Consider the following 25,174-nt stretch of genomic DNA (forward strand, 5'->3'; position numbering starts at 1 on the left):
TTTTGAAGGATTTACCTATAGGGGTTGAAGGCAAAACTGTAAATCTAGATGTGGAAGTGGTTGATGCCCCTCTAGATTACAACCTACTTTTGGGTTGCAGTTGGTCTTACGCCATGACTGCTATTGTTTCATTGGTCTTTTGGCTCATCAAGTTTCCTCATAATGGAAAGATCGTTACCATAGACCAGCTGACTTATTTTTCATCTGACCCAGCCTCTTCAGATAATATTCAACATGTCGGTAAAACAACTATCCCTTACAAGGATGTTGGGGTAGGTTTGATTAAAGATTCTGGTTTACTAGGAACTTTTTCTTTTCCTCCTCCTAACATATCACCTTCTATTGCAACTATTCATATGATTTCATCGAACACTATTGCTTTTGATGATCCTTGGATCGTACCTTCCAATTCTGAGGTGGATTCATTTGGTAATGCGATGCCTTTGAGTCCCTTTGAAATTACATATCAGGCTGTACAGTTGTTTTTTGACTCTTGTTCAACCGAAACTGATCCAATGAATGTGGTCCATGGGGAATCACTTTCAATATCAACCTCAGCTTCAACGACGTTTTCTGATCCTGTTCATACTAATGAGCAGATTCGCGAACTTTTGTCTGTTGATGATTTACCATGGGAAGATCTTCATCGTCAATCTTCGTTTTTACCTGAGCTTGATCATTTTGAAAATGATTTTTCATCTATTTTTACTGCTGACTATGTCAAAGAACCACAAAATCGATTGTAACATCCTGATTCTGAGTTAAATTTGGGAAATATTTCTCGAACGATTCCTATTGACATTTCAGTAAAACACAGAATTATTGAAAACATTCATATAGGTGCTTCCTGTACAGAGAATGAAATCTAAACTTATAAAGCCCTATTTCAAGAACTCCACGATGTGTTTGCCTGGTCATATGAAGAAATGCCAGGAATTGATCCCTCAATTGTTGTCCATGATTAAAACTTACCCAGATGCTAAACCTATCCGGCAACATTTGCGTCAAATACATCCACAAAAAGCTGCTGCTATTAAAGCTGAAGTTGAGAAATTATTTCGTGCAGGTTTCATTTATCCAATTCCCTTAACAGATTGGGTATTGAATATTGTTCCTGTTAACAAAAAACAAAGAACAATAAGAATATGTATCGATTATAGGGATATTAATCGAGCTTGTCCTAAAGACAATTATCCAAACCCCTATATCGATCAAATTATTGATGATTGTGCCGATAGTGAAATGTTCTACTTGATGGATGGTTTTTCCGGTTACAATCAAATCAACATACTCCCTGCCGATCAACCAAAAACGGCTTTCATTTGTACATGGGGGACATTTGCTTATTTCAAATTACCTTTTGGAGTGACGAACGCTGGAGCAACTATTCAAAGGGCTGTCTTACACATTTCATGACATCAAGCAAATTGTGCAGCCTTATCTCGATGATTTACCTGCCCATTCATTACTTAGAGCCGATCATCTCACTCATTTACGAGCAATCTTTATGAGATGTAGGCATTATCGAATTAGGGTGAATCCACACAAATGTGTTTTCTGTATAGGGACGGGTCGTTTACTGAGATTTGTCGTTTCAAAAGCTGGCATTCGTGTCGATCCCTTGAAGGTTGAAGCTATTGTCAAACTACCTCCTCCTTTCACTCTTTGCCAACTCCAAAGTTTGCAAGGGAAAGCAAACTTTTTACATCGTTTCATTCCTAACTACGCCGAGATAACAAAAGGTTTTACCAGGTTGTTGAATCAGAATACTCCATTCTTTTGGGATGAGATAGCTGACAAATCTTTTGATGCACTTAAACACGCGTTGACCCATGCACCGTTATTGCATCCTCCCAACTACAACCAGGATTACTTTTTGTGCCTCGCCGCTTCTCATTCCACCATTGGGATGGTTTTAGTTCAGGAAGATGAATTCAACAGTGAACATGTGATTTACTATCTTAGTCGAACCCTGAATCCAACTGAGCTTAAATATTCGCATGTGGAGAAATTGGCCTTGGAGGTTGTTCAAGCTGTCCAAAGATTTTGTCACTACATCTTATTACGCAAAACCATAGTAATTTCAGACTGTAACCCTATGATGTATATCTTGAACAAACAATTTCTAGGGGGAAAGTATTCCAAATGGATAGTTATCCTGGAGGAATTTGACTTGGAGTTTGAAAAATCCAAGGCAAAGAAATCTTTGGTTTTTTGTGGAACTGATGTGTGATTTCCTGTGTACTGATTCTGAAACTGTGGCGGAAGAATCCATTCGGACGAATCCTTGTTTCTTATCAGTCCTCTTGATCCATGGTATGGAGATATTATTGTTTATCTCCAAACCCAATCTTTTTGGCCTGAAATCTCACAATCTTAGCGAGAGAAAATTTGTTTCCAATTCCAACAATACAATGTTATTGGAGATACACTTTATCGCAATGGGGCGGATTCTGTTTTCCAACATTGTCTAACTCATGAAGAAGCTGAAAAGGTTCTGAATGACTATCACTCTAAAGCGTGTGGCGGTCATATATCTGGGTATGTCACAACACAAAATATATTGCGCGCTGGTTATTTCTGGCCATCCTTGTTCACAGATTGTATCTATGCAGTCCGGAAATGCCACAATTGTCAAATTTTTTATTGTAAGATGCGTGCTCCACCCGCTCCTATCCACCCAATAATTGTTGTCGGTCCTTTTTCAAAGTGGGGTATTGACTTTATTACATGTAACCCTCACTCAGCCAGGGGGCATGTGTATATCATCCTTGCGGTAGATTATTTTACTAAGTGGGCTGAGGTGATGCCTACATTTTCGGCAGACGGCAAAACTGCTGCAATTTTCGTTTTCAATCATATAATTTCTAGATTCGATGTTCCTCAAACTATTATTACTAATCATGGGAGTCATTTTCGAAACATCATGATGACTGAACTAACAGATCAACTTGGACTGCGTCACAATAGTTCTACTCCATATTACTCACAGGCTAATGGTCTAGTCGAAGCTATCAATAAAGTTCTAGTCACTATGATCCAACAAATCATTGGTATTCATAGGTCGAATTGGCATAACATGTTATTTTCAGCACTTTGGGCATATCGAACCTCAGTAAAAACGTCAACTGGTTTCACTCCTTTTCAACTGGTTTACGGTTTGGAAGCAGTGTTACCCATTGAATGCGAAATTCCGTCATTGCAAATAGCCATAGAATTACTCCCAGCCACTTCCAAAGAGGAGAAAAGTTTGTTGTACTTAACTCAACTAGATGAGAATCGATGTGATGTTGCATTAGCAATTGAAACTCATGCGAAACGAATAAAATCTCAGTACGACCGAAATATTACACCTTGTCATTTTTTGGAAGGAGACCTAGTCTTACTATACGATCAAGCAAACGATAAACTAGGGGCTGGAAAATTTGTACCTATGTGGCATGGTCTTTATATTGTTAAGCGAAAGCTGGCAAAAGGTGCCTATGAATTGGTAGATTTTGACAGTGTCTCTTTGGGTAAACCTAGAAATGGGCTTTATCTGAAGAGATATTATGCTTAAACCTTGGTGTGGAGATTTTTATTAGATTAGTTTTTTTTTTTTTTTTTTTTTTTTTTTTTTTTTTCCCTAGCTAGTGTGTTTTAGATTAGAAATGTGTGCCTAGTTTAGAGAGTGCTTTTATCATTATTCCTGCTTATCTTGATTTTACTCTTGATATTGCAGATGTCAACATTTCTTCAAACATATATCGGTTTTGTTGATGGTGCTTGTCGTAATACACGGAACATTTCTTCCGTAGCTTGGGTTATCTATTCACCCTCTGATGAGTTAGTATCTATGCATGGGGTAAGCCTCAGTCAAACAACAAATAACATTGCAGAGTATAGTGCAGGGATTGAGTTATTATCTGAATCCATCTCATTTGGGATTCGGAGTTTGATTGTTAGGTTTGATTCTGAACTCGTTGTATTAAAGCTTAACAGGGTTTATGCCATTAGAAATCCAGTATTATTAAGATTATTTTCTAGAGTTCATCTCTTGGAACGTGAATTTGATTATATTGAATATCAGCATATTCCAAGATATTTAAATACATTAACAGATGCAGTTGCTTCTCGTATGTTAAATAGACATTTGCAATAATCAAAACAGTAAATTTAAAAACATTACATAACATGTTATACAAGATAGCCAGTGATAGTGATATATCATAGCATAGAAGTGTGTCAAATATACATCGTCTTCGATCATAGGTTGAAAAACACCTTATGATCGGCAAAAATGATAGTACAAAAATACATAAAATGTCGTGTCAGTCCACAAAAGCGATCATCCTATCCTTGCTGATGATCACGATAAGAAACCACTGCTTGGGCCACCCTACAAAGGAACCTCCTAAAAGGTCCTGGGACCCCAATCACATATCGCTGCAACCTAAGTGGAATATCATCTATGCTAGTCTCTGTAATATCTGTTGTCAAACGCTCTAGATGATTCTCCAATTCGGTCAGGGTATTTTTAGATTGGTCCTGTGGGGCCGACACTGCTACAACTGGGTGTCTCTTCTCATAAGGCTGGAGAGTGGCTGGTCGTCATGGGCCCACATCTGCATTTAAAACCTTTTATTATCAGTTTTGGACGATTTAATAAAAAAAAAAACAAAAAAAATTAGTTAAAACAAGTGTTGAAAATGATTTACTTGAATCATTCCACTGCTCTCCTGGTGGAAGAGCCATGTCTGGGTCTCCACGATAATCCATCCCAGCATATGGAAAATCCTGAATCACAAAAAGTTGGTTCCTCAACAAACGAAAATACTCAGGTGGAAATTGGACAACCTCTGAACCCTCCTCAGGATGACGGGCCATCACTGCAACCCAACGCATTATCCTAGGCTCCCGAGGAATACCAGCCTCAACAGAAAGCTGTTGTGGGACCAACATTGGTACCCTCTCTAGACCAAAGCTCACAACTAGGAAACCATATCCAAAGTTTTTTAGTTGTCCGTTCTTTGCTCTAGTTAGTTGGCCTTTTACATTCGCCAACACAACCTCGCACCAGTTGAAGATGGTACCTCGATAACAGTCTACTGCCATTCGCATCTAGGATACGGTAGCTACATGCAACGATGCACTCCTGCATAGTCTAATGACAGTGAATGCGATAACCTTAAGTTTAGGATGGGAGATAGTTTTAATATCTATCCGTTTGTCCTCTGTTTGGTCATTACAAAACTCCAATCAAAGACTGGCGACAGACTGGCCCCCTGGCCTAGTCCTGAAAAGAGATAATTGTTCGCCTCTCTTGGGAAAACCAGTCAAGAAATATATGTCCTCTAGCTCGATTTCAAGCCGATGGCGACCAATCATGAAACACTGGTCCTGTATGCTCCACCTGTCTACCAGCCATTGCAAGAAGTCTACTTGGGCCCTCATGCCGAGTATGACCCAGAATTTAAATAGTCCGCATGCTTTTAATGCCTGTATTGTAGGTGGATGAATTAATGCGGCTAGATCCACATCCTTGTGCTCGCGTCCCCACCAAATAAGCATTTTGTATGTCCTACACTGCAAAAAAGATGTATTAGAACAATTTAGATCAAATTTTTTGGGCGGAAATGGAGAAAATTGGAATTTTTAAAACCTATTTCACGGGGCCCGCACTCACTTGTTAGGGACAGTGCGTAGGTCTGCACTCGTCCTAAGCAACAGGTGCGGAACCTCGACTTTTTCCTTTGTAGAAAAAAGTCAGGGTCCGCAGGGGCCGCATGTTGCACCTGCAGACCCCCGCGAGCGCTTTTCTAAAAACAAATTCTCCTCAAAAATCAATTTTAAAGCCTAAAAACGAAATGAAAACGGTTGAAATGCAAGATAAGGATGATGTGGATTACCTAGAGCTGACGATTTTCGATTCCAACGGACAGATTTTCCGCAATCTTCACAGGAATTTTCTTACCTAAAAGCTCTCACTCCTCACTCTGAAGTCAAACGGTAAAAATGAATTTACAAAAGCCCTTTTTATAAGCTTTTTTGAAGAAATGAATTTGTAATTTATTTATTTTTTACTTTAAAAAGGTAACTTTTGATGCATTTTTATTTCTTTTAAATAGTTATGAGTAATGTTTTGAGTTTTTGTGCAGAATATTGGATTTTCAGGGATAATTGATCATTTTCGATAAAGAGCATACTTTTCACTTTTTCGGACTCTTCCAAAAACTTACGAAAAAGCGTAACATTGGAGTCCTTTTTAAGCTCTTTTCTGACTCGTAAAATATGAAAATATTGCCAAGTTTTTCCCTTTTAAATTCGTTAAGTAGAATTAAAAAGGTGGTCCACTTACAGCTCTTTTCCGACCGTATAAACATGAATAGATCGCCGGACTTTTGTCGTTTCAAGTTCGATATTGGTTTTAAAACAACGTGTCTTCGATCGTTTTTTTACTTTTTCAGATCGGTGCCACTAACTATGAAAATTACTCCTTGATCGTAATGGTCAAGCGGTTTTCTCAAGTATTATTTTATACTTTTTCGGGCTTTGGGGACACAAATTTACGAAAAAGGACACCCATGGAGTTTCCTTAAGTTTTTCTTCTGACTCCCTAAAATTGAAAAACACCGAGTTTTTCCTATACTGAACTCGTTACAATTTAACAGTAAAGGACCTGTTTGATTTCAAACAGGAACGGACCACTCCTTCTTAGGGTTCAAATTTTAAACTAAGTTGGACTCATCCGAAGGATGAGCTTATAACCAAGCAAATGTTATCCTCCTCAAGCTTGTCAAAAATAAATAGGTACTTGCCAGAAATGGTGGGGGGAAAGAGAGAAAATGAACCTGTTTGTTATACTTTATGTTTTAGAAAAGCAGTTAACCACTCTTGAACATGACACTTTTTGTTTACCTGGGTTGGGAAATCCTTTGCCTAATATTTAATCAAACCATATTGAAAGTCTTCAGCCAGTTTTTGAGTATTAGCTTTGGGTCAATTGTCACCAAACCATCTGCAGTGTCGTTATGTATTCAAGAGGTCAGTTCAAATAAACCATTCATTTGCAAAATATCTATCATCCATTTTGACCATCCCTGAGTTGGTCCTTGCCAAATATATTTCTTCAAAACTTGATCTATGATTTTGTGTTGTGGGCTTGCCTACAACAGATCGCTTTCTATTGAATTCAGCTAATTATCTAGAAATATGATCTAGAAATCGTCAGTACCCTTGAATCTGCATGCCCTAATGGCAGGTTTCTCGCCTTCGATGATAGGTTGCATCATTGACCTTCGATCAAAGGATTCTATGACATGTTCGACATCAACTCATTTTCACATTTCATAGATTGTACGGAGTACTTTGAGAGCCATTGACATTACTAGTGGTTCCTCTCACGCTTGTTAACAATTTACATCATTGACTGGTAATCAAGTGGTTTCTACCATGTTCGACTTTGACACATTCATTCACATGGATAGAATTGTACTAGTTCAGGAACCAGAAATCAAGACCCTGGATCTAGTTTCCACCATCTAGGTTGCGAGGAATTTTTTTATTCATTATACAATGGACTATTCATAAACAGATGGTTGTGTCCATAATGTGTCTACATATGTCTATACTCGTGATGTATTACAAAATCATTCATGTATTAGAACAATTTAGTTAATTTTCTAGTTAGTTTTGATCTGAGCATGAGAATGCCTACCTCAGCGATGATATGTTCACATATATATATATATTTTGCATTGAATGTTTTTACAGGTTCTGACTGGGGTGTCCACAAGATGATCCTTGAAATGATAAAGTACTTCACTCTTCTTAGATGACAAATTCTATCCTCTTCTATTACAGACTTCGCACTTTAGGGGGCAATCTGTTGCACAAAAATTGTCACTTTGACTTTCTACAATCTGTGTGAGTCCATCACCACTCATAGTTTCCTCCTTTTCAAGTCTTAAGCCTCAGTTCTTCATATCAAGCCTTGAAAATAAGAGAAAGCCCTCAAAAGTCTCTAAAACTCTGGTTCCGCACTTTCTCTTAGCATTTCCTGCGGTCCTGCACCTAATGGTCATGTCCCCTGCTCACCTGACTGCTTTGTCTCTGTGTTATGGGTGCGAACCCTTGTAAAAGTTAAAAAGGCGCAAGTATATTCTTAAAAACTCACTTTGAGTCATTTCTGGAAGCTTCTGGAAAGAATCTTGAGGTGGCAAGTTCGCTCCTTTAAAGTTCATGCATCCCATACCTTAAGGAGCTAACCCCTTGATGTGAGGAGCTTATCCCTTTGAAGAAGGACTCTATCCCTTCAAAGGTGGACCTGTAACCTCCTTCCTTTTCATTATAAAATGAAGCATTGAGCTGGTTACTAAGGAGGTTGAAAGCTAAATATTTTTGAGGTGAAATGCTACTGGAACTTAGTCTTCCTAATTAAGCTTTTGTGAGGAGAGATTACATACCTCTTTGAACTCATTTGGAAGAGTGTGAGGCTTGTCAAAGTAAAGGAGATTCCTGTTTCAGACCCTGGGAAGAGCTTGTACAACATCAAGGCACCAAAGATTGTAAGGTTCTTCTATTTCAAAGTTAATATAAATAAGTTTATTTTTCTCAATAAGCTGTGTTTTATGGTTTATTTTATGGATTCCTTGATCACCATAATAAACATGATTTATGATATTAGCTATGCAGGTGTTATTTGATGTGTGCTTGTTTGTGATTGCAGGTTCTCAAAAGGAAATTCTTTCGGACAGTTGAAGGATGGCTGCTACAAACTAGCGTTGGACTTAAGGTAGGGTCTAAACACCTCCATAGTTTTTATTAATGAATCGTAAATGTTTGGAGAAAGATAGATTTGCTTGTCCTGCTTGTTGCCAGATATCTTTTGATACTAGGGAGATCGGCCTTGTCTGCAAGATCGATTTATTCAGCCAACAAAAGTTTACTGCAAGTTATGTGTTCACTCTTGGTTAAAGACCTATTACATGGGCTTGCAAGAAACAAAGTGCCATTTCTCTTTCTTCAGCAGAAGCAAAATATCTAGGTGTCGTAGAAGCTAGTCAGGAGGCCCTGTCATGTGGCTTTGTCAAATCCTGTCAGAGTTTGGATTTCAACAACAGCATCCAACTACACTTTGGTGCAATAATCAAAGTTCCATTCAACTATGCAAAGATACATTCCAACATCAGCGCAACAAACGCATTGAACTGCACATGCACTTCATCAAAAAGCTCATTCATGACCATGTTCTTGAAGTGCAATATTGTTCAACAAATGATCAAGTTGCAGACATCTTTACAAAGGCTCTCACAGAGGTGAAGTTTACTAAACTTTGATTTATGGTTGGAGTTCAGGAAGCTGTCACTAGGGGGGATAGGATATAGTGCCTCCTTCCATCTCCTATTGTGTCATATTTGTACATCCTTCAATCCTATCCCAAGTTGTTCTTAAGGGGGGATGTTAGGATATTCCGACACATAGGAAATAGTTAAGTATAACTTGGTCTACTGTAGAGTTAGGTAAAGTTTGTTTCTTTACTATGTACTTTTGTAACTTACAATCCGACAGTCATGATATGTTCTAGACATGAAGTGATCTGACAGTTCATTCTCTCCTCGGTATTACCGACACTTGATCCGTGGCTTAACACCCGATTGGTCCAAGATCTCTATTGAAAGAGCATGGAGGGTCATTTGTAGGGCAACCGTTCATGAGAGAAACTTATGTAAATTTTCATTCTTTTATTAATAAATTGCTTGAAGTGGCCGCGTTGGCTCAAGCCATGGACTGTTTTCCTCTTTGATGGTTTTAACCACGTCAACAATACTGGTGTATTGATATGTGATCTATTTGTGAGCGGTGTCCTTTGGTGTTCTGTCTAAGGAACTTACCCTGTAAATTCATACAATATTTTCACAAACACTTATGATTTGATACTACGTGGGATTTTAATCACATACACAAAATCTAGATGTGACAAAATACTGAAATAACTACTTGAAAAAAATGAGAGGAGAGAAAAAATGCTAGAAAATTCATTGACCATCCAAAGAGAAAACTGAAATCACTCAAAGCACACGAGTTGAATAATTGGTCATATATTATTCCTTAACATGAATACAATATATGAACTCTTCAAGATACCCACCAACTTGAACTAGGTTGAAATTCTATGTGCATGTACTCAGTGTCACTCAAAAGAACTTTCCCTAGTTGGCAAATAAGTTGAAATTAGATTGAAAGACCTAAAATTAGCGAAATATCCTAAAATGTGGTGAACTAGAAATAATTGGAGTTATAAATTAGTTAGAATTGATTAATAACTCTCACATGCAAAAAGTAACTAATTAAACTCGAAAAATAGGACTAAAAGTCAAATCAACAAGAGAAGGAGAGAGAAAAGTGGCAGTGAACTATTATAAAGTAGGGAGGAAGTGTGTATTCACACTAGGAAGGCATCAACATGAGTTAATATAAATTTATGGATTTAAAGTATCCATGTAATCCTCAAGCCAATGTCCAATGATATTTACATGTCATCCTAGGTGGCACCTCTACTAAAGTTAGAAAACCGTAAAAAAAAAAAAGAATTTTCCAAATGATAAGGAATTTCTAGTAATGAATGAAAAGTGGTCATATGTGCCCTAATAATATATGTAAGAGGGTCAAATTATGGGCAAAGTGTAGGTCCTAATGATCTCTTGATGAACTTTTGAGTGAAATGTACCCCAACACTTTGTTGGTTGTGTCCCACTTAATACTATCTTCTAGAACAAGGTCTAATAAGTTTGGTAACAACATGGGTGCAATTTTATGCATACCCATAATATGACTAAAGATATCTTTTTAATATTTGAGTTTCTAATAGGATCGATGTGAACGAAATTATTAACCATGTCCCTTAGCTATGTAAAAGAAATTTGGTGGTGTTTGATATATTGAAAAAGTTGAATTAAATCACCTAGACACCGAATTTTATCATCCGTTGTGGCTAGTTTTTATTGGCATGATCTGAGAGACCAGGATTTACAAGCATTTTCCAATAAACCACATTTATCTTCTAGTATCCCTATAACTAATATTGTATACGAAGATAAGTAGATATCCTTTAGAAGAGACGGTCTCACCTAAGACACATTATAGGATATACCTATTTAGAGATCAAGAGATTTACTAACCACTATATCCATGAATACAACATATCATAGATTAGGAGAGATTGTTCAAAACAAAAGAAAATTATGTATCATATTATCATTCGTCCATGTGAAATATCAAATTTGAAATGGGCATCGTATTATTAGATATATACCTCAATGCATATTAGGTAATGAAACAATAAAAATTCAACGCACATCAACTACTGAAGAATAACTACAACTATATCCATTACTCCTTCTTATACTTATCAAATTAGGCTAGATACTTACCATATATTTACATATTCTTGTGTGACTTGTCTAAACAACAACTATTAGGATAAAATTTAATCTACTCATGACTATCTCAACCATAGGATATCATTTTCCTTTGCTTTTGTAGTCCAACACACTGAAACCTAAAAATAAGAGTAGGCGCTATGATAGATTCCAACTACGTCCATTTACTCATCTAAAGTCAACTATACCAGTTGGAGCAGAGTTGCACCTAGTCATTATTTCCCTTTTATGTTTGTTTTATTGAAGTTTCCTAAAGCGGGGTTTAGCATTTGGTGCAGTGACCAAAGCAAATAATTTGAATTCCTTAGATGTGGTGAACCGACTTTTCCAATCATCCATATAGGTTAATTGAAGCTTGGATGCTTTCAACCTCCACTATTCTTTATTATTTAGTCAAATAAAACTACAATGTGGTATATGCATTTTTTGTGCGATCCAAAAGATTTTATTGGATCTCAATGATGCGAGGTAAGAGGCCTAAGATGCCTTGCTCAAGGTACTTTTTCTCATCCTACAAATCGACTACTTCCTATTTTCCTCCTCCAATTAGACATTGATCTATGCTTCAGTTCTTTTCCTATGGCGGTAAGCATTTTGGCTTGGATACTTGTGATAGATTGTTGTAGGAACCTCACTATTTGATGATATAAATCCCTCATGTTCTAGATATATGTGTTTAAGGGTCCAAAAAATAGTTTGAATATTATATAATTTCTCGCAACTTGTTTCTTAATTCTTACATTCACTCACTCATATCATTTTGTTCCTTAGGGAACTATTCCACCTTAGGATCATTTGAAATTATTAAGTAGCTAGAGGGTGTAACCCTCACTTTAATGATTTTTTTTACACTTCAAAGATTTTATTTGAAGAAATTAGGAACTAGATAAATAAATATAAGATAGAGCTATGCATGTACTTTCCATGGACATCGTTGGCTACTTGAATGACCAAAATGCACTACTTAGGGCCTTGAAATGGCCCTAAAAGTTTGAGAACAAAAAAGTCACAAAAAAATTTCCAAGAAGATACAGAATTGTTGAACCAGTGGAAGAGGTGGGTGACAACTGATGTCCACCATTTGGTTGTTGTTTGATTCAATAATCTAGATAAATAACATTCAAGTTGATGAGGTAAAGAGAAAAATTGAGTGACACCAAAAAAGAATAACAAGACTCTCTTTGTCTATTAAACGTACTTGTATCATCACGGGCATATGCACAAATTTTCATATGGGGAATAGAAAATTGGGAAAACCTCAAAAGCAAACCTTTGTAGATTCCATCTGGCAAAGTAACTTAACCTCAAGCAATTACTCGTATGTAATCTCACTAGGACCATTATGTTGGTGAGTGATAAGGGACATTTGAACAACATATTGGCCTTCTTCTTATATATAGGTTTAAGTCCATTGAAGGTATTGATGAGATGGATTTTATGAGGATGAAAACAATATGGGTGATTTGCAAACCTTTGTAATGGTGAAACTTTATATTTGTAACTTTTCAACTCTTGTATATTCTTAGGATTAAAGACACATATTAAACCTAGTGAACTCAATATGTGAGTGTATGTTTGTTCGAATTCACTACTCTAACAATTGCCTCTTAATGAAAAGAAACTCCAAGATGAAGGATGAACTAAGATGCAAACAAAGATGCCAAATATGAAGATGAATATGCCTAGTACGTTCATGTGTAAAGGAAGATGGAACTTATGTCATTCCATCATTCATCTCTTACTGACATATTTAGTGTTGCAACATTTTATGATGTAAAATCATTCTCTCGTCTACATAATGAAGAAGTGTTGCAGCGGAAAGGGAGTTAAAAGTATGAGTTTGCTTCTTGAACTATTTTTCAAGTGGTGCACTTTATGTCCTTTCTTTGGCTTGTGCAAAGAAAAGGGTAAGACAAAGATGGACCCATCTCATATCCAGACTGCTTACCTAGAAAATTGGTGAATACAAAAGATGTCACCCATGAATCTTGATAGATGAAAGTAGATCCATAGGATGATTGTTATGAAACCAACTCACAAAAAGATAGAAAAGAGAGATAAACGCCTTAGAATTCAGCCTCTTCGAGGGGGCAACCTCCTTTACATTACATAAATGAACAATTCTTGGATGATACAAATGACAAGACCTCCTTTCTATATATAGGAGTCTAAGGAGTCATAATATAATCAAAGCCGACATAACAATAATAATGTAAGGGCAAAATAATAACAATAGTGGGCTTCTATGGGGCACAATAGTAACAATATGGAGACTACATGGGTACAACAATATAATAAGGGAGATATACTAATAACAATAAGGGGTTACACTAGTAGTATAGGGGCCTAACATGCCCCTCTCCTTCAAAAAGAGTTGTCCTCAACGCTTGAGTAGTTCCTGATGCTTCTATAGAATATTCGAGGGGGCAACCTCCTTTACATTACATAAATGAACAATTCTTGGATGATACAAATGACAAGACCTCCTTTCTATATATAAGAGTCTAAGGAGTCATAATATAATCAAAGCCGACATAACAATAATAATGTAAGGGCACAATAATAACAATAGTGGGCTTCTATGGGGCACAATAGTAACAATATGGAGACTACATGGGTACAACAATATAATAAGGGGGATATACTAATAACAATAAGGGGTTACACGAGTAGTATAGGGGCCTAACATGCCCCTCTCCTTCAAAAAGAGTTGTCCTCAACGCTTGAGTAGTTCTTGATGCTTTTGTAGAATATTCTTATCCTCCCAAGTGGAATGTTCAACAGGTCAGTTCTTCCACTTGATGAGATACTCTGAAATTGATCAATTTTGTAGCTGTTGGGTTCTTGTTTCTGTGACTGCTCTAGGTTCCAATATGATTTTTCCTTCGTCTTCAAGTTCTAGCAATATTGTTTGAATTGGGATCTTTTGCAACTTTTGAATGAGTGGCCACACTTCTTCATCCTTCTTCCATTCATCCCTTGATTTGTTTATCCAATCTGGTTGGATAATAGAAATAGCACAAAACAATGCTTCCACATCCTCAACCTTTCTTGAGAGTGCATCTGCAACAAAATTTTGCTTCCCTTTTCTATAGATAATGTCAAACTCATAACTCAATATATTTTTGACCCATTTTTCTATTATTCTATAGATAATATTTGTTCTAAAAATTATTTAAGACTATCATGATCCATTTTTACCTTGAAGTGTCTTCCCATTTGGTAAGGTCGCCATTTCTTAAGTGCATGTAGTATTTCCAACATTTCCTTCTCATAAATAGCTTGCTTGAGATGTAGCAGTAAAAATACCCAATCACCTACATCAAAAAACATTTCACTACAATGTTGATCTACCTGTTGTTTCATTCGATTTTGCACCAAAGTGGAATTATCCTTTAAAAGTTGGAGAACTTGTTGTTGATGCTCGATGTGATCTTTCACTGCTTTAACCTTTTTCTTCTTGATATGTCCTTCTATCTTGAGAGTTTTAGGAGTGGTAATTTCTTCCAATGCTTTACAAGATATGGTCAGATTCATTTCATGATGCTCGATGTGATCTTTCACTTCTTGAAGATTTTTCTTCTTGATATGTCCTTCTATCTTGATAATTTGAGGAGTGGTAATTCCAGCCAATGCATTACAAGATATGGTTGGATTCATTTCTTCTTTCTCGATGTGATCGTTCACTTCTTGAACCTTTTTCTTCTTGATATGTCCTTCTATCTTGAGAGTTTGAGGAGTGGTAATTCTTTCCAATGCTTTACAAGATATGGTTGAATTCATTTCTTCTTTTTCTGGGGCTGGTTCTTGGTGTATATACTCTTCTTTTGATGTTTCTTGATCCTTTTCTTCCTCCTCTTCATAATCTATGTAAAATAATCTCTTCTCAGCACACTTATGACCTTTAGTGCATTTGATATCACAATTGTAACAAATCCCTTTTTCTCTTTTCTCTTCCAATTGTTGTGGTGTAACCCTTGTAGGTTGTGGAAGGCTAGGAGAAACACCACTTTCATTATTATAGTTGTAAGGGGTAGACTTCCTTGTTGCCATAATTTTACTTTCCACTATGTAACAAAGCTCTTATACTCTTTCCAATTGTTGTAGTGTTGCTCTAAAGAAAGTGTTGCTCTTTGTATCCTCATAATGTGCTATCATTTCCTCCATGAAAATGACCACGTAACAAGTTTTTTACGAGAACAAAGCCCTTTATACCATAAAAATTGATCTAGTTCTAAATATGAAGATGAAATGCATACCTTTTGTAACAATGGTACACCATGTAGATCGAAATATTGCTCCATCTGAAGTATCCAATTTACCGGATCCTTTCCATCAAACTTCCTCATATCGCCTATTCTTGATTTTAGGAGCTTGATCTTGAAACGACTATAACTCTGTAATTTTGGTTCTTCTAGTTCTAAAATTGCGACCTACAGTAGCCCTCTGTGTCCTCTTTCCAATGCCACCAGTGTGATCCAAATTGGATTCTCCAAGGAAGGGTTATGCCAAATCTCCCACGGTGACCTGAATATAGACTAGTTCAGTAGAGCAAACTTGTGCGACGTGCCACGTGTCACTGTTTTTACCTTTGGATCTGCAAAATGTATATAAGAAACTATAGTCTATCCTCTTTTTGTACCTTCTTATGAAATTTCAATCCGATGCTTAGAGAGAAAGTGATGACGATTTTTCCAGGTCACCTGTTTGGAATGTAATTCAGGAGTCTGCAAAAAGACGAACTTCCTCAAATCATAACTCCGCAAATATAATGCAAAAAGATCTGAAATTCGGACCCACGGTTCAGTGTGATTTCGTCTCAAATTGGTTTTTCTTCGCTTCTGAAACGTCGCAGAAAAAAGCTATAGTGAAAATGCCATGATGACCTATTTGGAGCAGCGAAACCTGAGAAATATAAACGGTAAACATTAATGCTTTTTTATGTTTTGGACAAGGGAAAGCCCTTATTAAATTTGTTTTGATGTCCCTTGACGGATCCAACCTATGTAATACTTAAAGGAATCATTTTTTTACGGATAGTCTTGTCGAATCAAACGAATTGAGAAATATTCAATTTTTTTTTACCAGTTCATCGTAAATATCATAAAAACACAAGGGCCAAAGCCATCAGAAATCAAGCTTAGGGAAACATTGTCGAGCTGAGCTGATGTGCCTTAATCTGATACATATGTTGCTTGTTAGTGGCTCACTGACTTGCCAATGTTGTTGTTTCTTCTGCCTAATTATGTTTGTGCCGATCTTCCTATAGGCTATAAATTATTTTTAAGTCGGTGACATACAAATTGAAATTTATGAAGTATGCATATCAAGAACCCACCTTTGTTCACTAAGACTTGGTCTCCATGCCAAGAATCCTCGTAATATTTCTACAGTTTTAAAACCTGAGACATATTTTGGGTGTGACGTGTGATACTTTGTAGCATTTAGACATTGGGCATGTTGCAGTCTTGAGTCACATTTCCCATGCCTTTGACATTTCCTTTATAGTTGTTGTATCTCTGTAATTATGCACTAACTTATTATTTAATAGCGAAATCAACTGTATCTTGAGTCATTTTGGTGCCCTTTGGTTAAGGGTCAACCTTGTAGGGTGGAAATGAGTTTTTGCTTGCAGTTTTGGTATCATGAAAATGACCTTGTTTCGTTTAGATGAGTTGGGTTTGGCATTATGTTTTGACCTATAATGCAGTTTGATAGGTCAAGTAATAGGTTTTCATTTGTGTCTAAGAAATACATGGTATTGGGAAATCAATGTCTTATTTTCTTATCATCAATGTATTATGGTATTGGGAAAATTATTGGTATTTTTTAGTTTTAGTTTTTCACTACTAATTAGAGCACCTAAGGAATATCTTAGTGATGACTTGGGTTTGACATTATGTTTTGATTTAGTTCTTATCATCAATGTCCCATGGCATTGGGAAACCTATTGGCATTTTTTAGTTTTAGTTTTTCACTACTAACTAGAGCTCCTAAGGAATATAGTAGTGATAAGTTGGGTTTGGCATTATGTTTCGATTTAGAATGTGGTTGCATGGGTCAAGTTTCCATCTGTGTTTGAGAAATGCATCGTTAATATATTTCGGATGACAAAGTCCTACCATTTTGTTATCACCATGTTCTACGATATTAGGAAATCTAGTGGCACTACTAAACTAGAGCACCTAGGGAATATTGTTGATCATAGTGCCAGTACAAGTGCAACACGAATTGCCAACTATCAATTTTCAAAGCATACATATGCGGCATTTTAATCTCTTAGAATTATGTATCAAGGTGGAACAATACGAAATTGAGAAAAATCATGGAGCAAAGAGTTTCTCTTCTCAATATTACGAATCAGTTAAATAAAATTACATTAGGGACCTCAACAATAAATTACTGTAGTGAGTCTGAACTAAACTGGACTAACTAACACAATAGAAAAATGAAAAAATTTATATATTTAACTATTAGCTACATATAATATAAGAAAAAATCTGAATTTTTAACATAAATTACAATATTAAAAATATTTATTTCCCACATTACCATACATATTATAACTTATCATTCATTCTAAGATATTTCTATGCAAAAGGAAAGCATCATCATGTATAATAACTTATCATGCATTCTCAAATATTTATATGAAAAGGAGGCATCATCATGTCGTGCCTATTACCTGTGTTTTAAGTTGTTCTATTTGAGCCATTAATATTTCGGCCTGAGATTCCAAAAGAAAAACAACCATTAGTAAAAAAAATTCCTAATATGCCAAGCAATAAACATCATTTAAGTTAATACAGAAGCTATGCATCATAGAATTAATTCTATCCACTTGAAACAGTGGTCATATTATAACTACCATTCGTGCTTGGACGTTGTTCAATGCCTGCTCAGCTTGGATCTCCAGTGCATTTAATTCCATCATTGAACATGTGGCTAGCTCCTCCCCCACCATCATTCTACAACTAATCAGAAGCAAACATGAATATAAGATACAGTAAGGATGATAAAATCAATTGGATGGATCGACTCTCAAATTACCCCACCTCTGTGTTATTTGCAGAATCCTAATTCTATCTTTCATATTTGCAATTCTCCTCTTTAATTCCTGCACACATAAATGATACTCATAAAATTGAAGCCTCTAAGAACTTAGGAATAGTCCAAAGCCAATTCCAGTTTATAAATACCATTAGAAATAGTCCAAAGCCATATCCAGTTTATAAATACGATGCTTGCCTATCTTTTTCTCCATCACAAATGGCTAAACAAATCTTTACATTTCCTTGCTTTTTAAGAAAGTAAATGAGATTTTATCAAAGTACCATTAATATTTTTATTATATGATATTCTACAAATTTCTATCATATCATATTCTATAAAGTTTTATCAATAAATTTATATCGTTAAATTAACTTTAATATTTATATTCTTTTAAACTTTTTCTAATTAGGGTTATTTTTTAATTGTATTTTAATATAAATTGTGATAATTTTTATATAAAATAATTTCAACAATTTTTTTTATTATATATTATTAGGTAAATTGGTAACAATTCATATAATTATTGTTGCTAATAAAAATCATAACACTATTGTTAAAGAAAACTTCATTAATTTAATATGATGGTCAACAAATTATATCAAATAAAGTTAATCTAGATTCAAATCGAGGTGAGAAACATTATCATCATCTATTTCGACCAATCAAATTACTCCTAACAAGAACATATATATAAATATCAACACACATCTTCCATTCTTACTTTTAATAAATCTTTATGTTCTACTCTTAAATTTTTCTTGCTTAATTATGTGAGTGATGTATTCAACTCAAATCGTTCATGATAAGTTTCAAAATTGGATAGAAGCACAAGTGACTTCTAATAAATTTTAAGAAGTTTTAATGATAACAAATAACATATTTTAAAAAAGAAAAAATATCTTAAATTGCCCACTTCACCTTCAGAAACACTCAATTTTTTTATTTTCAATATAATTTGGTTTTATGAGATTGTCATGGAAATTTTAAAGCCTTTAGTAATGTACTTGTCTCTGGGGGATTTTCAATTTCAGGATTCTTCTGTTCATCTAAAGCTCCCTCATTCTAATGTCATTGATGCATATCTATTAATCTGTGGGGATTTTATTTTGTAGCATAGTTTTTCCCTCCTTCAAGGTGATGACGTCGCTTCAGATCACTCGAGTTTTCTAGTCTTATTGAGACCACTCTCAGTGGTTACCCTCTATATACAGGTGAAAGCCACCGACTTTATTCCTATACTGAAAGCCAAAATTCAAGATCGAACAAGAATATCTTCTATCTCAATGCAACTCTTACATAGGGGTAGGCAGCTTCAAGAAGGGATTTTTCTCAAAGATTATGGTATAGCCAAGGACACCTTAAACCTCCTAGTCTCAAGACTGAACAAAGGAGCCAAAGGCTAGGGTGTGTCCTATTCCTCCCAACCATGATCCTTTAAAGATTCTCTAGAATCAATGTTCTCATAACTGACTGCCAAAGATCTCTCAGGTTCAATCTTCATTATAGAACAAGTAGAAGATATTATAGATCTAGAGGTGGAAGACCCACATCCCACTCTTCTCAACTTAGCCTTTGAGTGGAATGCCATAATTTTTCATTTTAATGGGCTCTAGCCATCAACATCTACACTCTAGGAATGTTTGAATCAAACCTAGTCCCCGAATACAAATTTGTATTTATGTTCAATGACTTCTTTATGGTTAATTTCAAAAAATGAAGAGGACCATCAAAGAGTTTTTGTTTGAGGAACCTGATTTTGGGGTCATTCTAGGCTCTCTTTTCAGACACGGTTTCCTAAATTCAACCCTTTATCCATGACATCTTTGGCACTTCCTCATATGCCCATTCATGTGTTAACTCCAAATACATTAGCTTCTATAGGACACTCTCTAGGTTGTTTTATTAAGATAGATACAAACATATTTGGAAGGGATATTGTAAAATTTGCACACATCTATGTCGAAATAGATCTCAAAAAAGGGCTACCATATAGGATCTTGATAAATTGGAATGGCATAACCTTTTCGCAATTAAGGGATTATGAAAACACAACTTTCCGTTATAGGTCCTATCAACAACCACATCATCACTGGAATGCTTGTCTTTGTTTTCAAGGGCATTCTCAACCTCGTGATGCCAAGAAAAAAAATTAAGGATGGAAAGAGCCAAAAGTATCTTAGAATTCCTCAACTCATAAGCAAGACAACATGTAGCAACAAAAAACATCTATAGATAAATGTAATCCTTTGGGCTCAACTTAGCCCCATGTAGTTCCATCACATTTCAAACACTCTGGGATCCTTCCTTCGCCTCTACCATCTCCCCATTCTCATTTGGATCCCTAAGAAAGAGATACAACCATAACCCTCTCTTCTTACACGAGCGGACGTAAACTTCTTCATGAATCATATCACTTGGAGGGTGATAAGGAAGCACCCAGTATTGTAGATCCCCAAAAATGGAAATGCCTCAAGGAAACACAACCATTATCTCCACGTGATCCAAATTGGATCCTAGAACACTCTCTAACCTTTCAGGAACTCTTTAAAAATCATGTCAAGGATTAAAAGTCTTACAAAGATCAAGCTTATCGGAGATATCCTCGTAGCAGTTGCAATTTGCGATCAACGCGGAGCAACGAGGCCTGTCGGTCAAGCACGCAGATCGACAACCCATGGTAACACACGTTGTTGTAAATTAGCAAAGTTAGAGGCCATTTCGAGAAATAGGGGTAGTTTCTGATATGCGATTAGTGACAGGGAAAACCCCTTAAAGAAGGAAAAGCCGCAAGAACCCGGACCCTGAAAACTATAAAACTCAATGGATATCATTCCAACTCCATAAAAGTGGGATTCCACAAAACCGGCAAAATATCGGAGGGGCTATGAGCGGTAAGCGGTTTCAACCGAGTTCCGCCTGATGCCATACAACGAGTGCCATGCATCCAGCAGAAGAAAGAGAAAACCGTTCACATCAGACGGGTAAACATCATGCTACTTAGCCACCCGATATAACGATGACCATAGGATCTGGGACCCCCAAATCAACAGCGGAGATGCGTTGCGATGAATGACCGGATTTGACAAGATCAACAGGCAGAGTTGTATAAGATTTGAAGTCCGATATGGACAATGCATTGTCAGAAGGTCGTGTTTCGCAGGCATTCTTGGAGTTAACAGAAGAAACAGCCGTGTCCAAGAGAACTAACACTCATCCATTACGAAATAGGTGGCCACCTCCCTGTGAGGCGTTATATAGTGACTGATGACGCAGGACAGAGGGATTCAAATGGATAGAGGCAGGGAAATCGGAAAGCCAGGAAGCGGAAACGAACAGTCAATAAGCAGACTAGCTTTAAAGCCACAAACTAACAAAGAGAAAGAAAGCCAAAAGCAGAGAGAAGAAGTCGAGCTGACCTGCAGAAGCAAAGGCAACATCGAACCAGAGTTAAGACAGAGCAAGAGAGAGTCAAAGAGTCTATGCACTCCAGAGAAGGCTTGAGAGGTTCAAGCGAACTTCTCTGTATATGCCTATCGTGTATTGGATCTCAGATTGGATTCATGCCATTGTGACCAATAGAGGTCTAGATTTAGTAAGAAAAGTCCGTGTACTCCAAAGACTTGGGGGATCCAAGTACAGTTTTGTTGATTTGTATCTATTAAGTGAGACTCAAATTGAGCTCACTATTGTAAAAATTTTGCTTTAAAACATAATAAAGAGGCCACCACTACAGGTTGGACCAGGAGATGTAGCCCAGGAGTATGGGGTAAACTCCATATTAAACTTGTTGTGTTTATGTGTGTCGTCTGTTATGTTTTCCTTAACTGCTTCATTGCCTGTGTATTTCACAATCTTATCGATCTGTTGCACAAAATAACATAGGCACATCCATGCACATGAGTCTATAATACCTTATTGTTTGTCTTAGATCAAATGGTATCAGAGAACTAGATTGCTAAGGTTAGACAAACTTGTGTTGCACTGTTAGTGAATGATAACTAGATCAAAGCTTAAATTAGGAGAAGGAGAATTGGTTGAAGCTAACGCAGAAATTGGAAGAGTTTATCCTAAAAGTAAAATGGTAGAAGAAAGTCCCTTGGAATCATACTCCCAGTTCATGGATAGTTCCATGACCATGAGAGCCATGGTAGAGGAAACGTATAGAGAATTTAAGAAAGGTAGAGATGAAGATTCATCAAACTCAAAACAAGATAAAGGAGCAGAAGAATCTCTCCTAAATGACCATTCTAAAGGCAAAGGGAAAGAAGAAAAGCTTCCCACACCTCCTAATAGCCCTGAAAATAAAAAGAAGACATCTTTGATTAAATTAGATGTTAAATTTGATTTGCCAATATATGATGGAGAGTTGAATGCAGAGACACTGGATAATTGGATTAGACAGATTGATGTGTATTGTAGGGTGCAAAGCATTGATTCAGACAAAAGTAAGATTCAGCTGGCCAGCCTATGCCTTGGAGGAATTGCCTTTGGTATGGTGGGAAGGCAGGACACAAGCTGACATGAAGAAGCATGGTAAAATCCTTTCTATCTGGAGTGAATTTGTTTCTCCAATTAAAAAACAATTCTATCCTCTAGCTTATATGCAGCAAGCTATGACGTGTTGGCAAACTCTTCGCCAATTGAAAGGGCAAAGTGTACAAAGTTACACCCAAGGATTTAGAAAAAGAGCTTTGATTCTAGGCATTTCTTTAGACTCACCTAAAACTGTCCTAAAGTATATAGGTGGTCTACATAGTTATTTGAGACATACCATTCTCATGTTTAATCCTATTAGCATAGATGAGGTATCTGTTCAGGCTACACATCTAGAGGCTAGGGGCAAGAATGTGAACCCAGAAGTTGGGGGATCATGAAAACCCACTTCAAGCAAGAATAAGGAAAAGAGAAAGCAGAAATGGAAAGGGATGAAGGAAAATGCTGTACAAAAGACCAAACCTTCATGCACTCACTGCAAGAAGGATGGGCATGATGATGAACATTGTTGGATTCTACATCCAGATATGAAACCCAAGAAATACGATGGAAAAAAGAAGAAGACTGTTGTAGCTATTCAGAGGGATTTGGCGTTAGACTCAAGGGATGAAACAACAATGACAGCCACAAGTATAAAAGGTAAAAAATCTGAAGCATCTACTAGCAATTCTGCACAAACTATTAATAGAGAGGAAAATGAGAGAAGAAGACATGAGATTTTTTATATTAGAGTTATTTCCAAGCATCAAAAGATTGATACTTTATTTGATAGTGGTTCACAAGTAAACTTAATTTCTGAAGCAATTGTAAAGAAACTAGGATTACTAACCACACCTCACAAGAAGCCATATCCATTGGGTTGGTTATGTGATAAAACAAAGCTACAATTGACTAGACAATGTAAACTTAGGTTTGACATTGGTTCATCATTTGTAGATGAGGTTGAGTTAGATGTAATTCCCTTGAATATATGTGGAATTGTTTTGGGAAGTCCTTACTTGTATGATAGAAAAGCAATTTTCTATAGAGCTAAAAATAAGTATCAACTCGTTAAAGATGGAATTGAATATATTGTAAGAGCTCATAAACTCAAGAATAACTATACTCTCATAAACTCAGGGCAGATGAAAAGAATTGTAAATTCATGAAAACAATTTTTACAGATGGTTGTAAAGGAAAAGAAACCTGATAAAACCAATGTATTTGAAAGATGTGATGCTAAACAACAAGCTGCTTTAGAAAAAGTTGTTTCAGAATATGATATACTATTTCAAGAACCTAAAATTCTACCACCCAAAAAGGAAATGGTACATGATATTAATTTCCATCAAGATGCTCCATTGTCTAACATCGGAATGTATAGGTTATCCACTTTAGACAATGCAGAAATCAAGAAGCAGGTACAAGAGTTGTTCAAGAAAGGGTTCATAAGACCTACGACATCACCTTGTGGGTCTCCAATTGTCTTGGTGAGAAAGAAATATGGCTCATGGAGAATGTGCATTGATTACGGAGCACTGAATAAGATAACGATCAAAAGCCATTAATCCCCTTCCTCGCATAAATGATCTATTAGATCAGTTGAAAGAAGTTGTTTACTTTACCAAGTTGGACTTGCATAGTGGTTACCATCAGATCAGAGTCGTAGAGCAAGATGCATGGAAGACTGCTTTCAAAACAAAGTAGGGACTGTATGAGTGGTTAGTTATGCCTTTTGGGTTAACTAATGCTCCTGCTACTTTCATGAGAGTAATGAATGATGTAATCAGGCCTTTTATTGATGATTTTGTCATTGTATATCTAGATGACATTCTTATATTTAGTAAAACATGGGAAGAACATTTGAAGCATGTAAAGCAGACTCTAAATGTTTTGAAAAGAGAAAATCTCTATGTTAAGCTATCAAAATGTGAATTTGGCAAAACATCTTTGAATTATTTGGATCATATTGTAGGGGGTGGTGAATTGAAGATAGATCCCTCTAAGGTTGCAATCATTATAAACTCACCTAAACCAAAATCTACTACAGAAGTTAGAAGCTTCTTAGGAGCAACATACTATTGAAGAAAGTTTATTGCTAACTTTTCCTTGATTGCAACTCCCTTACATGCTTTAACAGGATTGAACAAGGTGTTTTAGTGGGGAGACAAACAACAGAAAGCCTTCGACACCTTAAAAGAAAAGATTAGTACATCACCAGTACTAGC

At 36.3% G+C, this 25,174-nt stretch overlaps 1 protein-coding gene across 2 annotated transcripts in view; it reads right to left on the minus strand.

Moving 5' to 3' along the window:
• Positions 1-25,174, minus strand: part of LOC149212047 (MADS-box protein SOC1-like) — a 200,054-nt gene that overhangs the window by 24,954 nt on the left and 149,926 nt on the right. The window contains exons 3-5 of one of the 2 annotated variants that reach the window (XM_089390535.1): positions 18,476-18,537; positions 18,289-18,388; positions 18,106-18,147 (exon numbers count right to left, since the gene is read on the minus strand). In XM_089390535.1, coding sequence (XP_089246661.1) covers positions 18,106-18,147; positions 18,289-18,388; positions 18,476-18,537 — 204 coding nt within the window. Of the gene's footprint in view, positions 1-18,105; positions 18,148-18,288; positions 18,395-18,475; positions 18,538-25,174 lie in introns of both variants that reach the window. The other variant, XM_089390534.1, reaches the window with a different exon arrangement.

The sequence above is a fragment of the Pinus tabuliformis genome, chromosome 1_1 (genome assembly GCF_031772625.1).
Source record: "Pinus tabuliformis cultivar Carrire ecotype Pingquan chromosome 1_1, CPIR1, whole genome shotgun sequence".
Taxonomy (NCBI): domain Eukaryota; kingdom Viridiplantae; phylum Streptophyta; class Pinopsida; order Pinales; family Pinaceae; genus Pinus; species Pinus tabuliformis.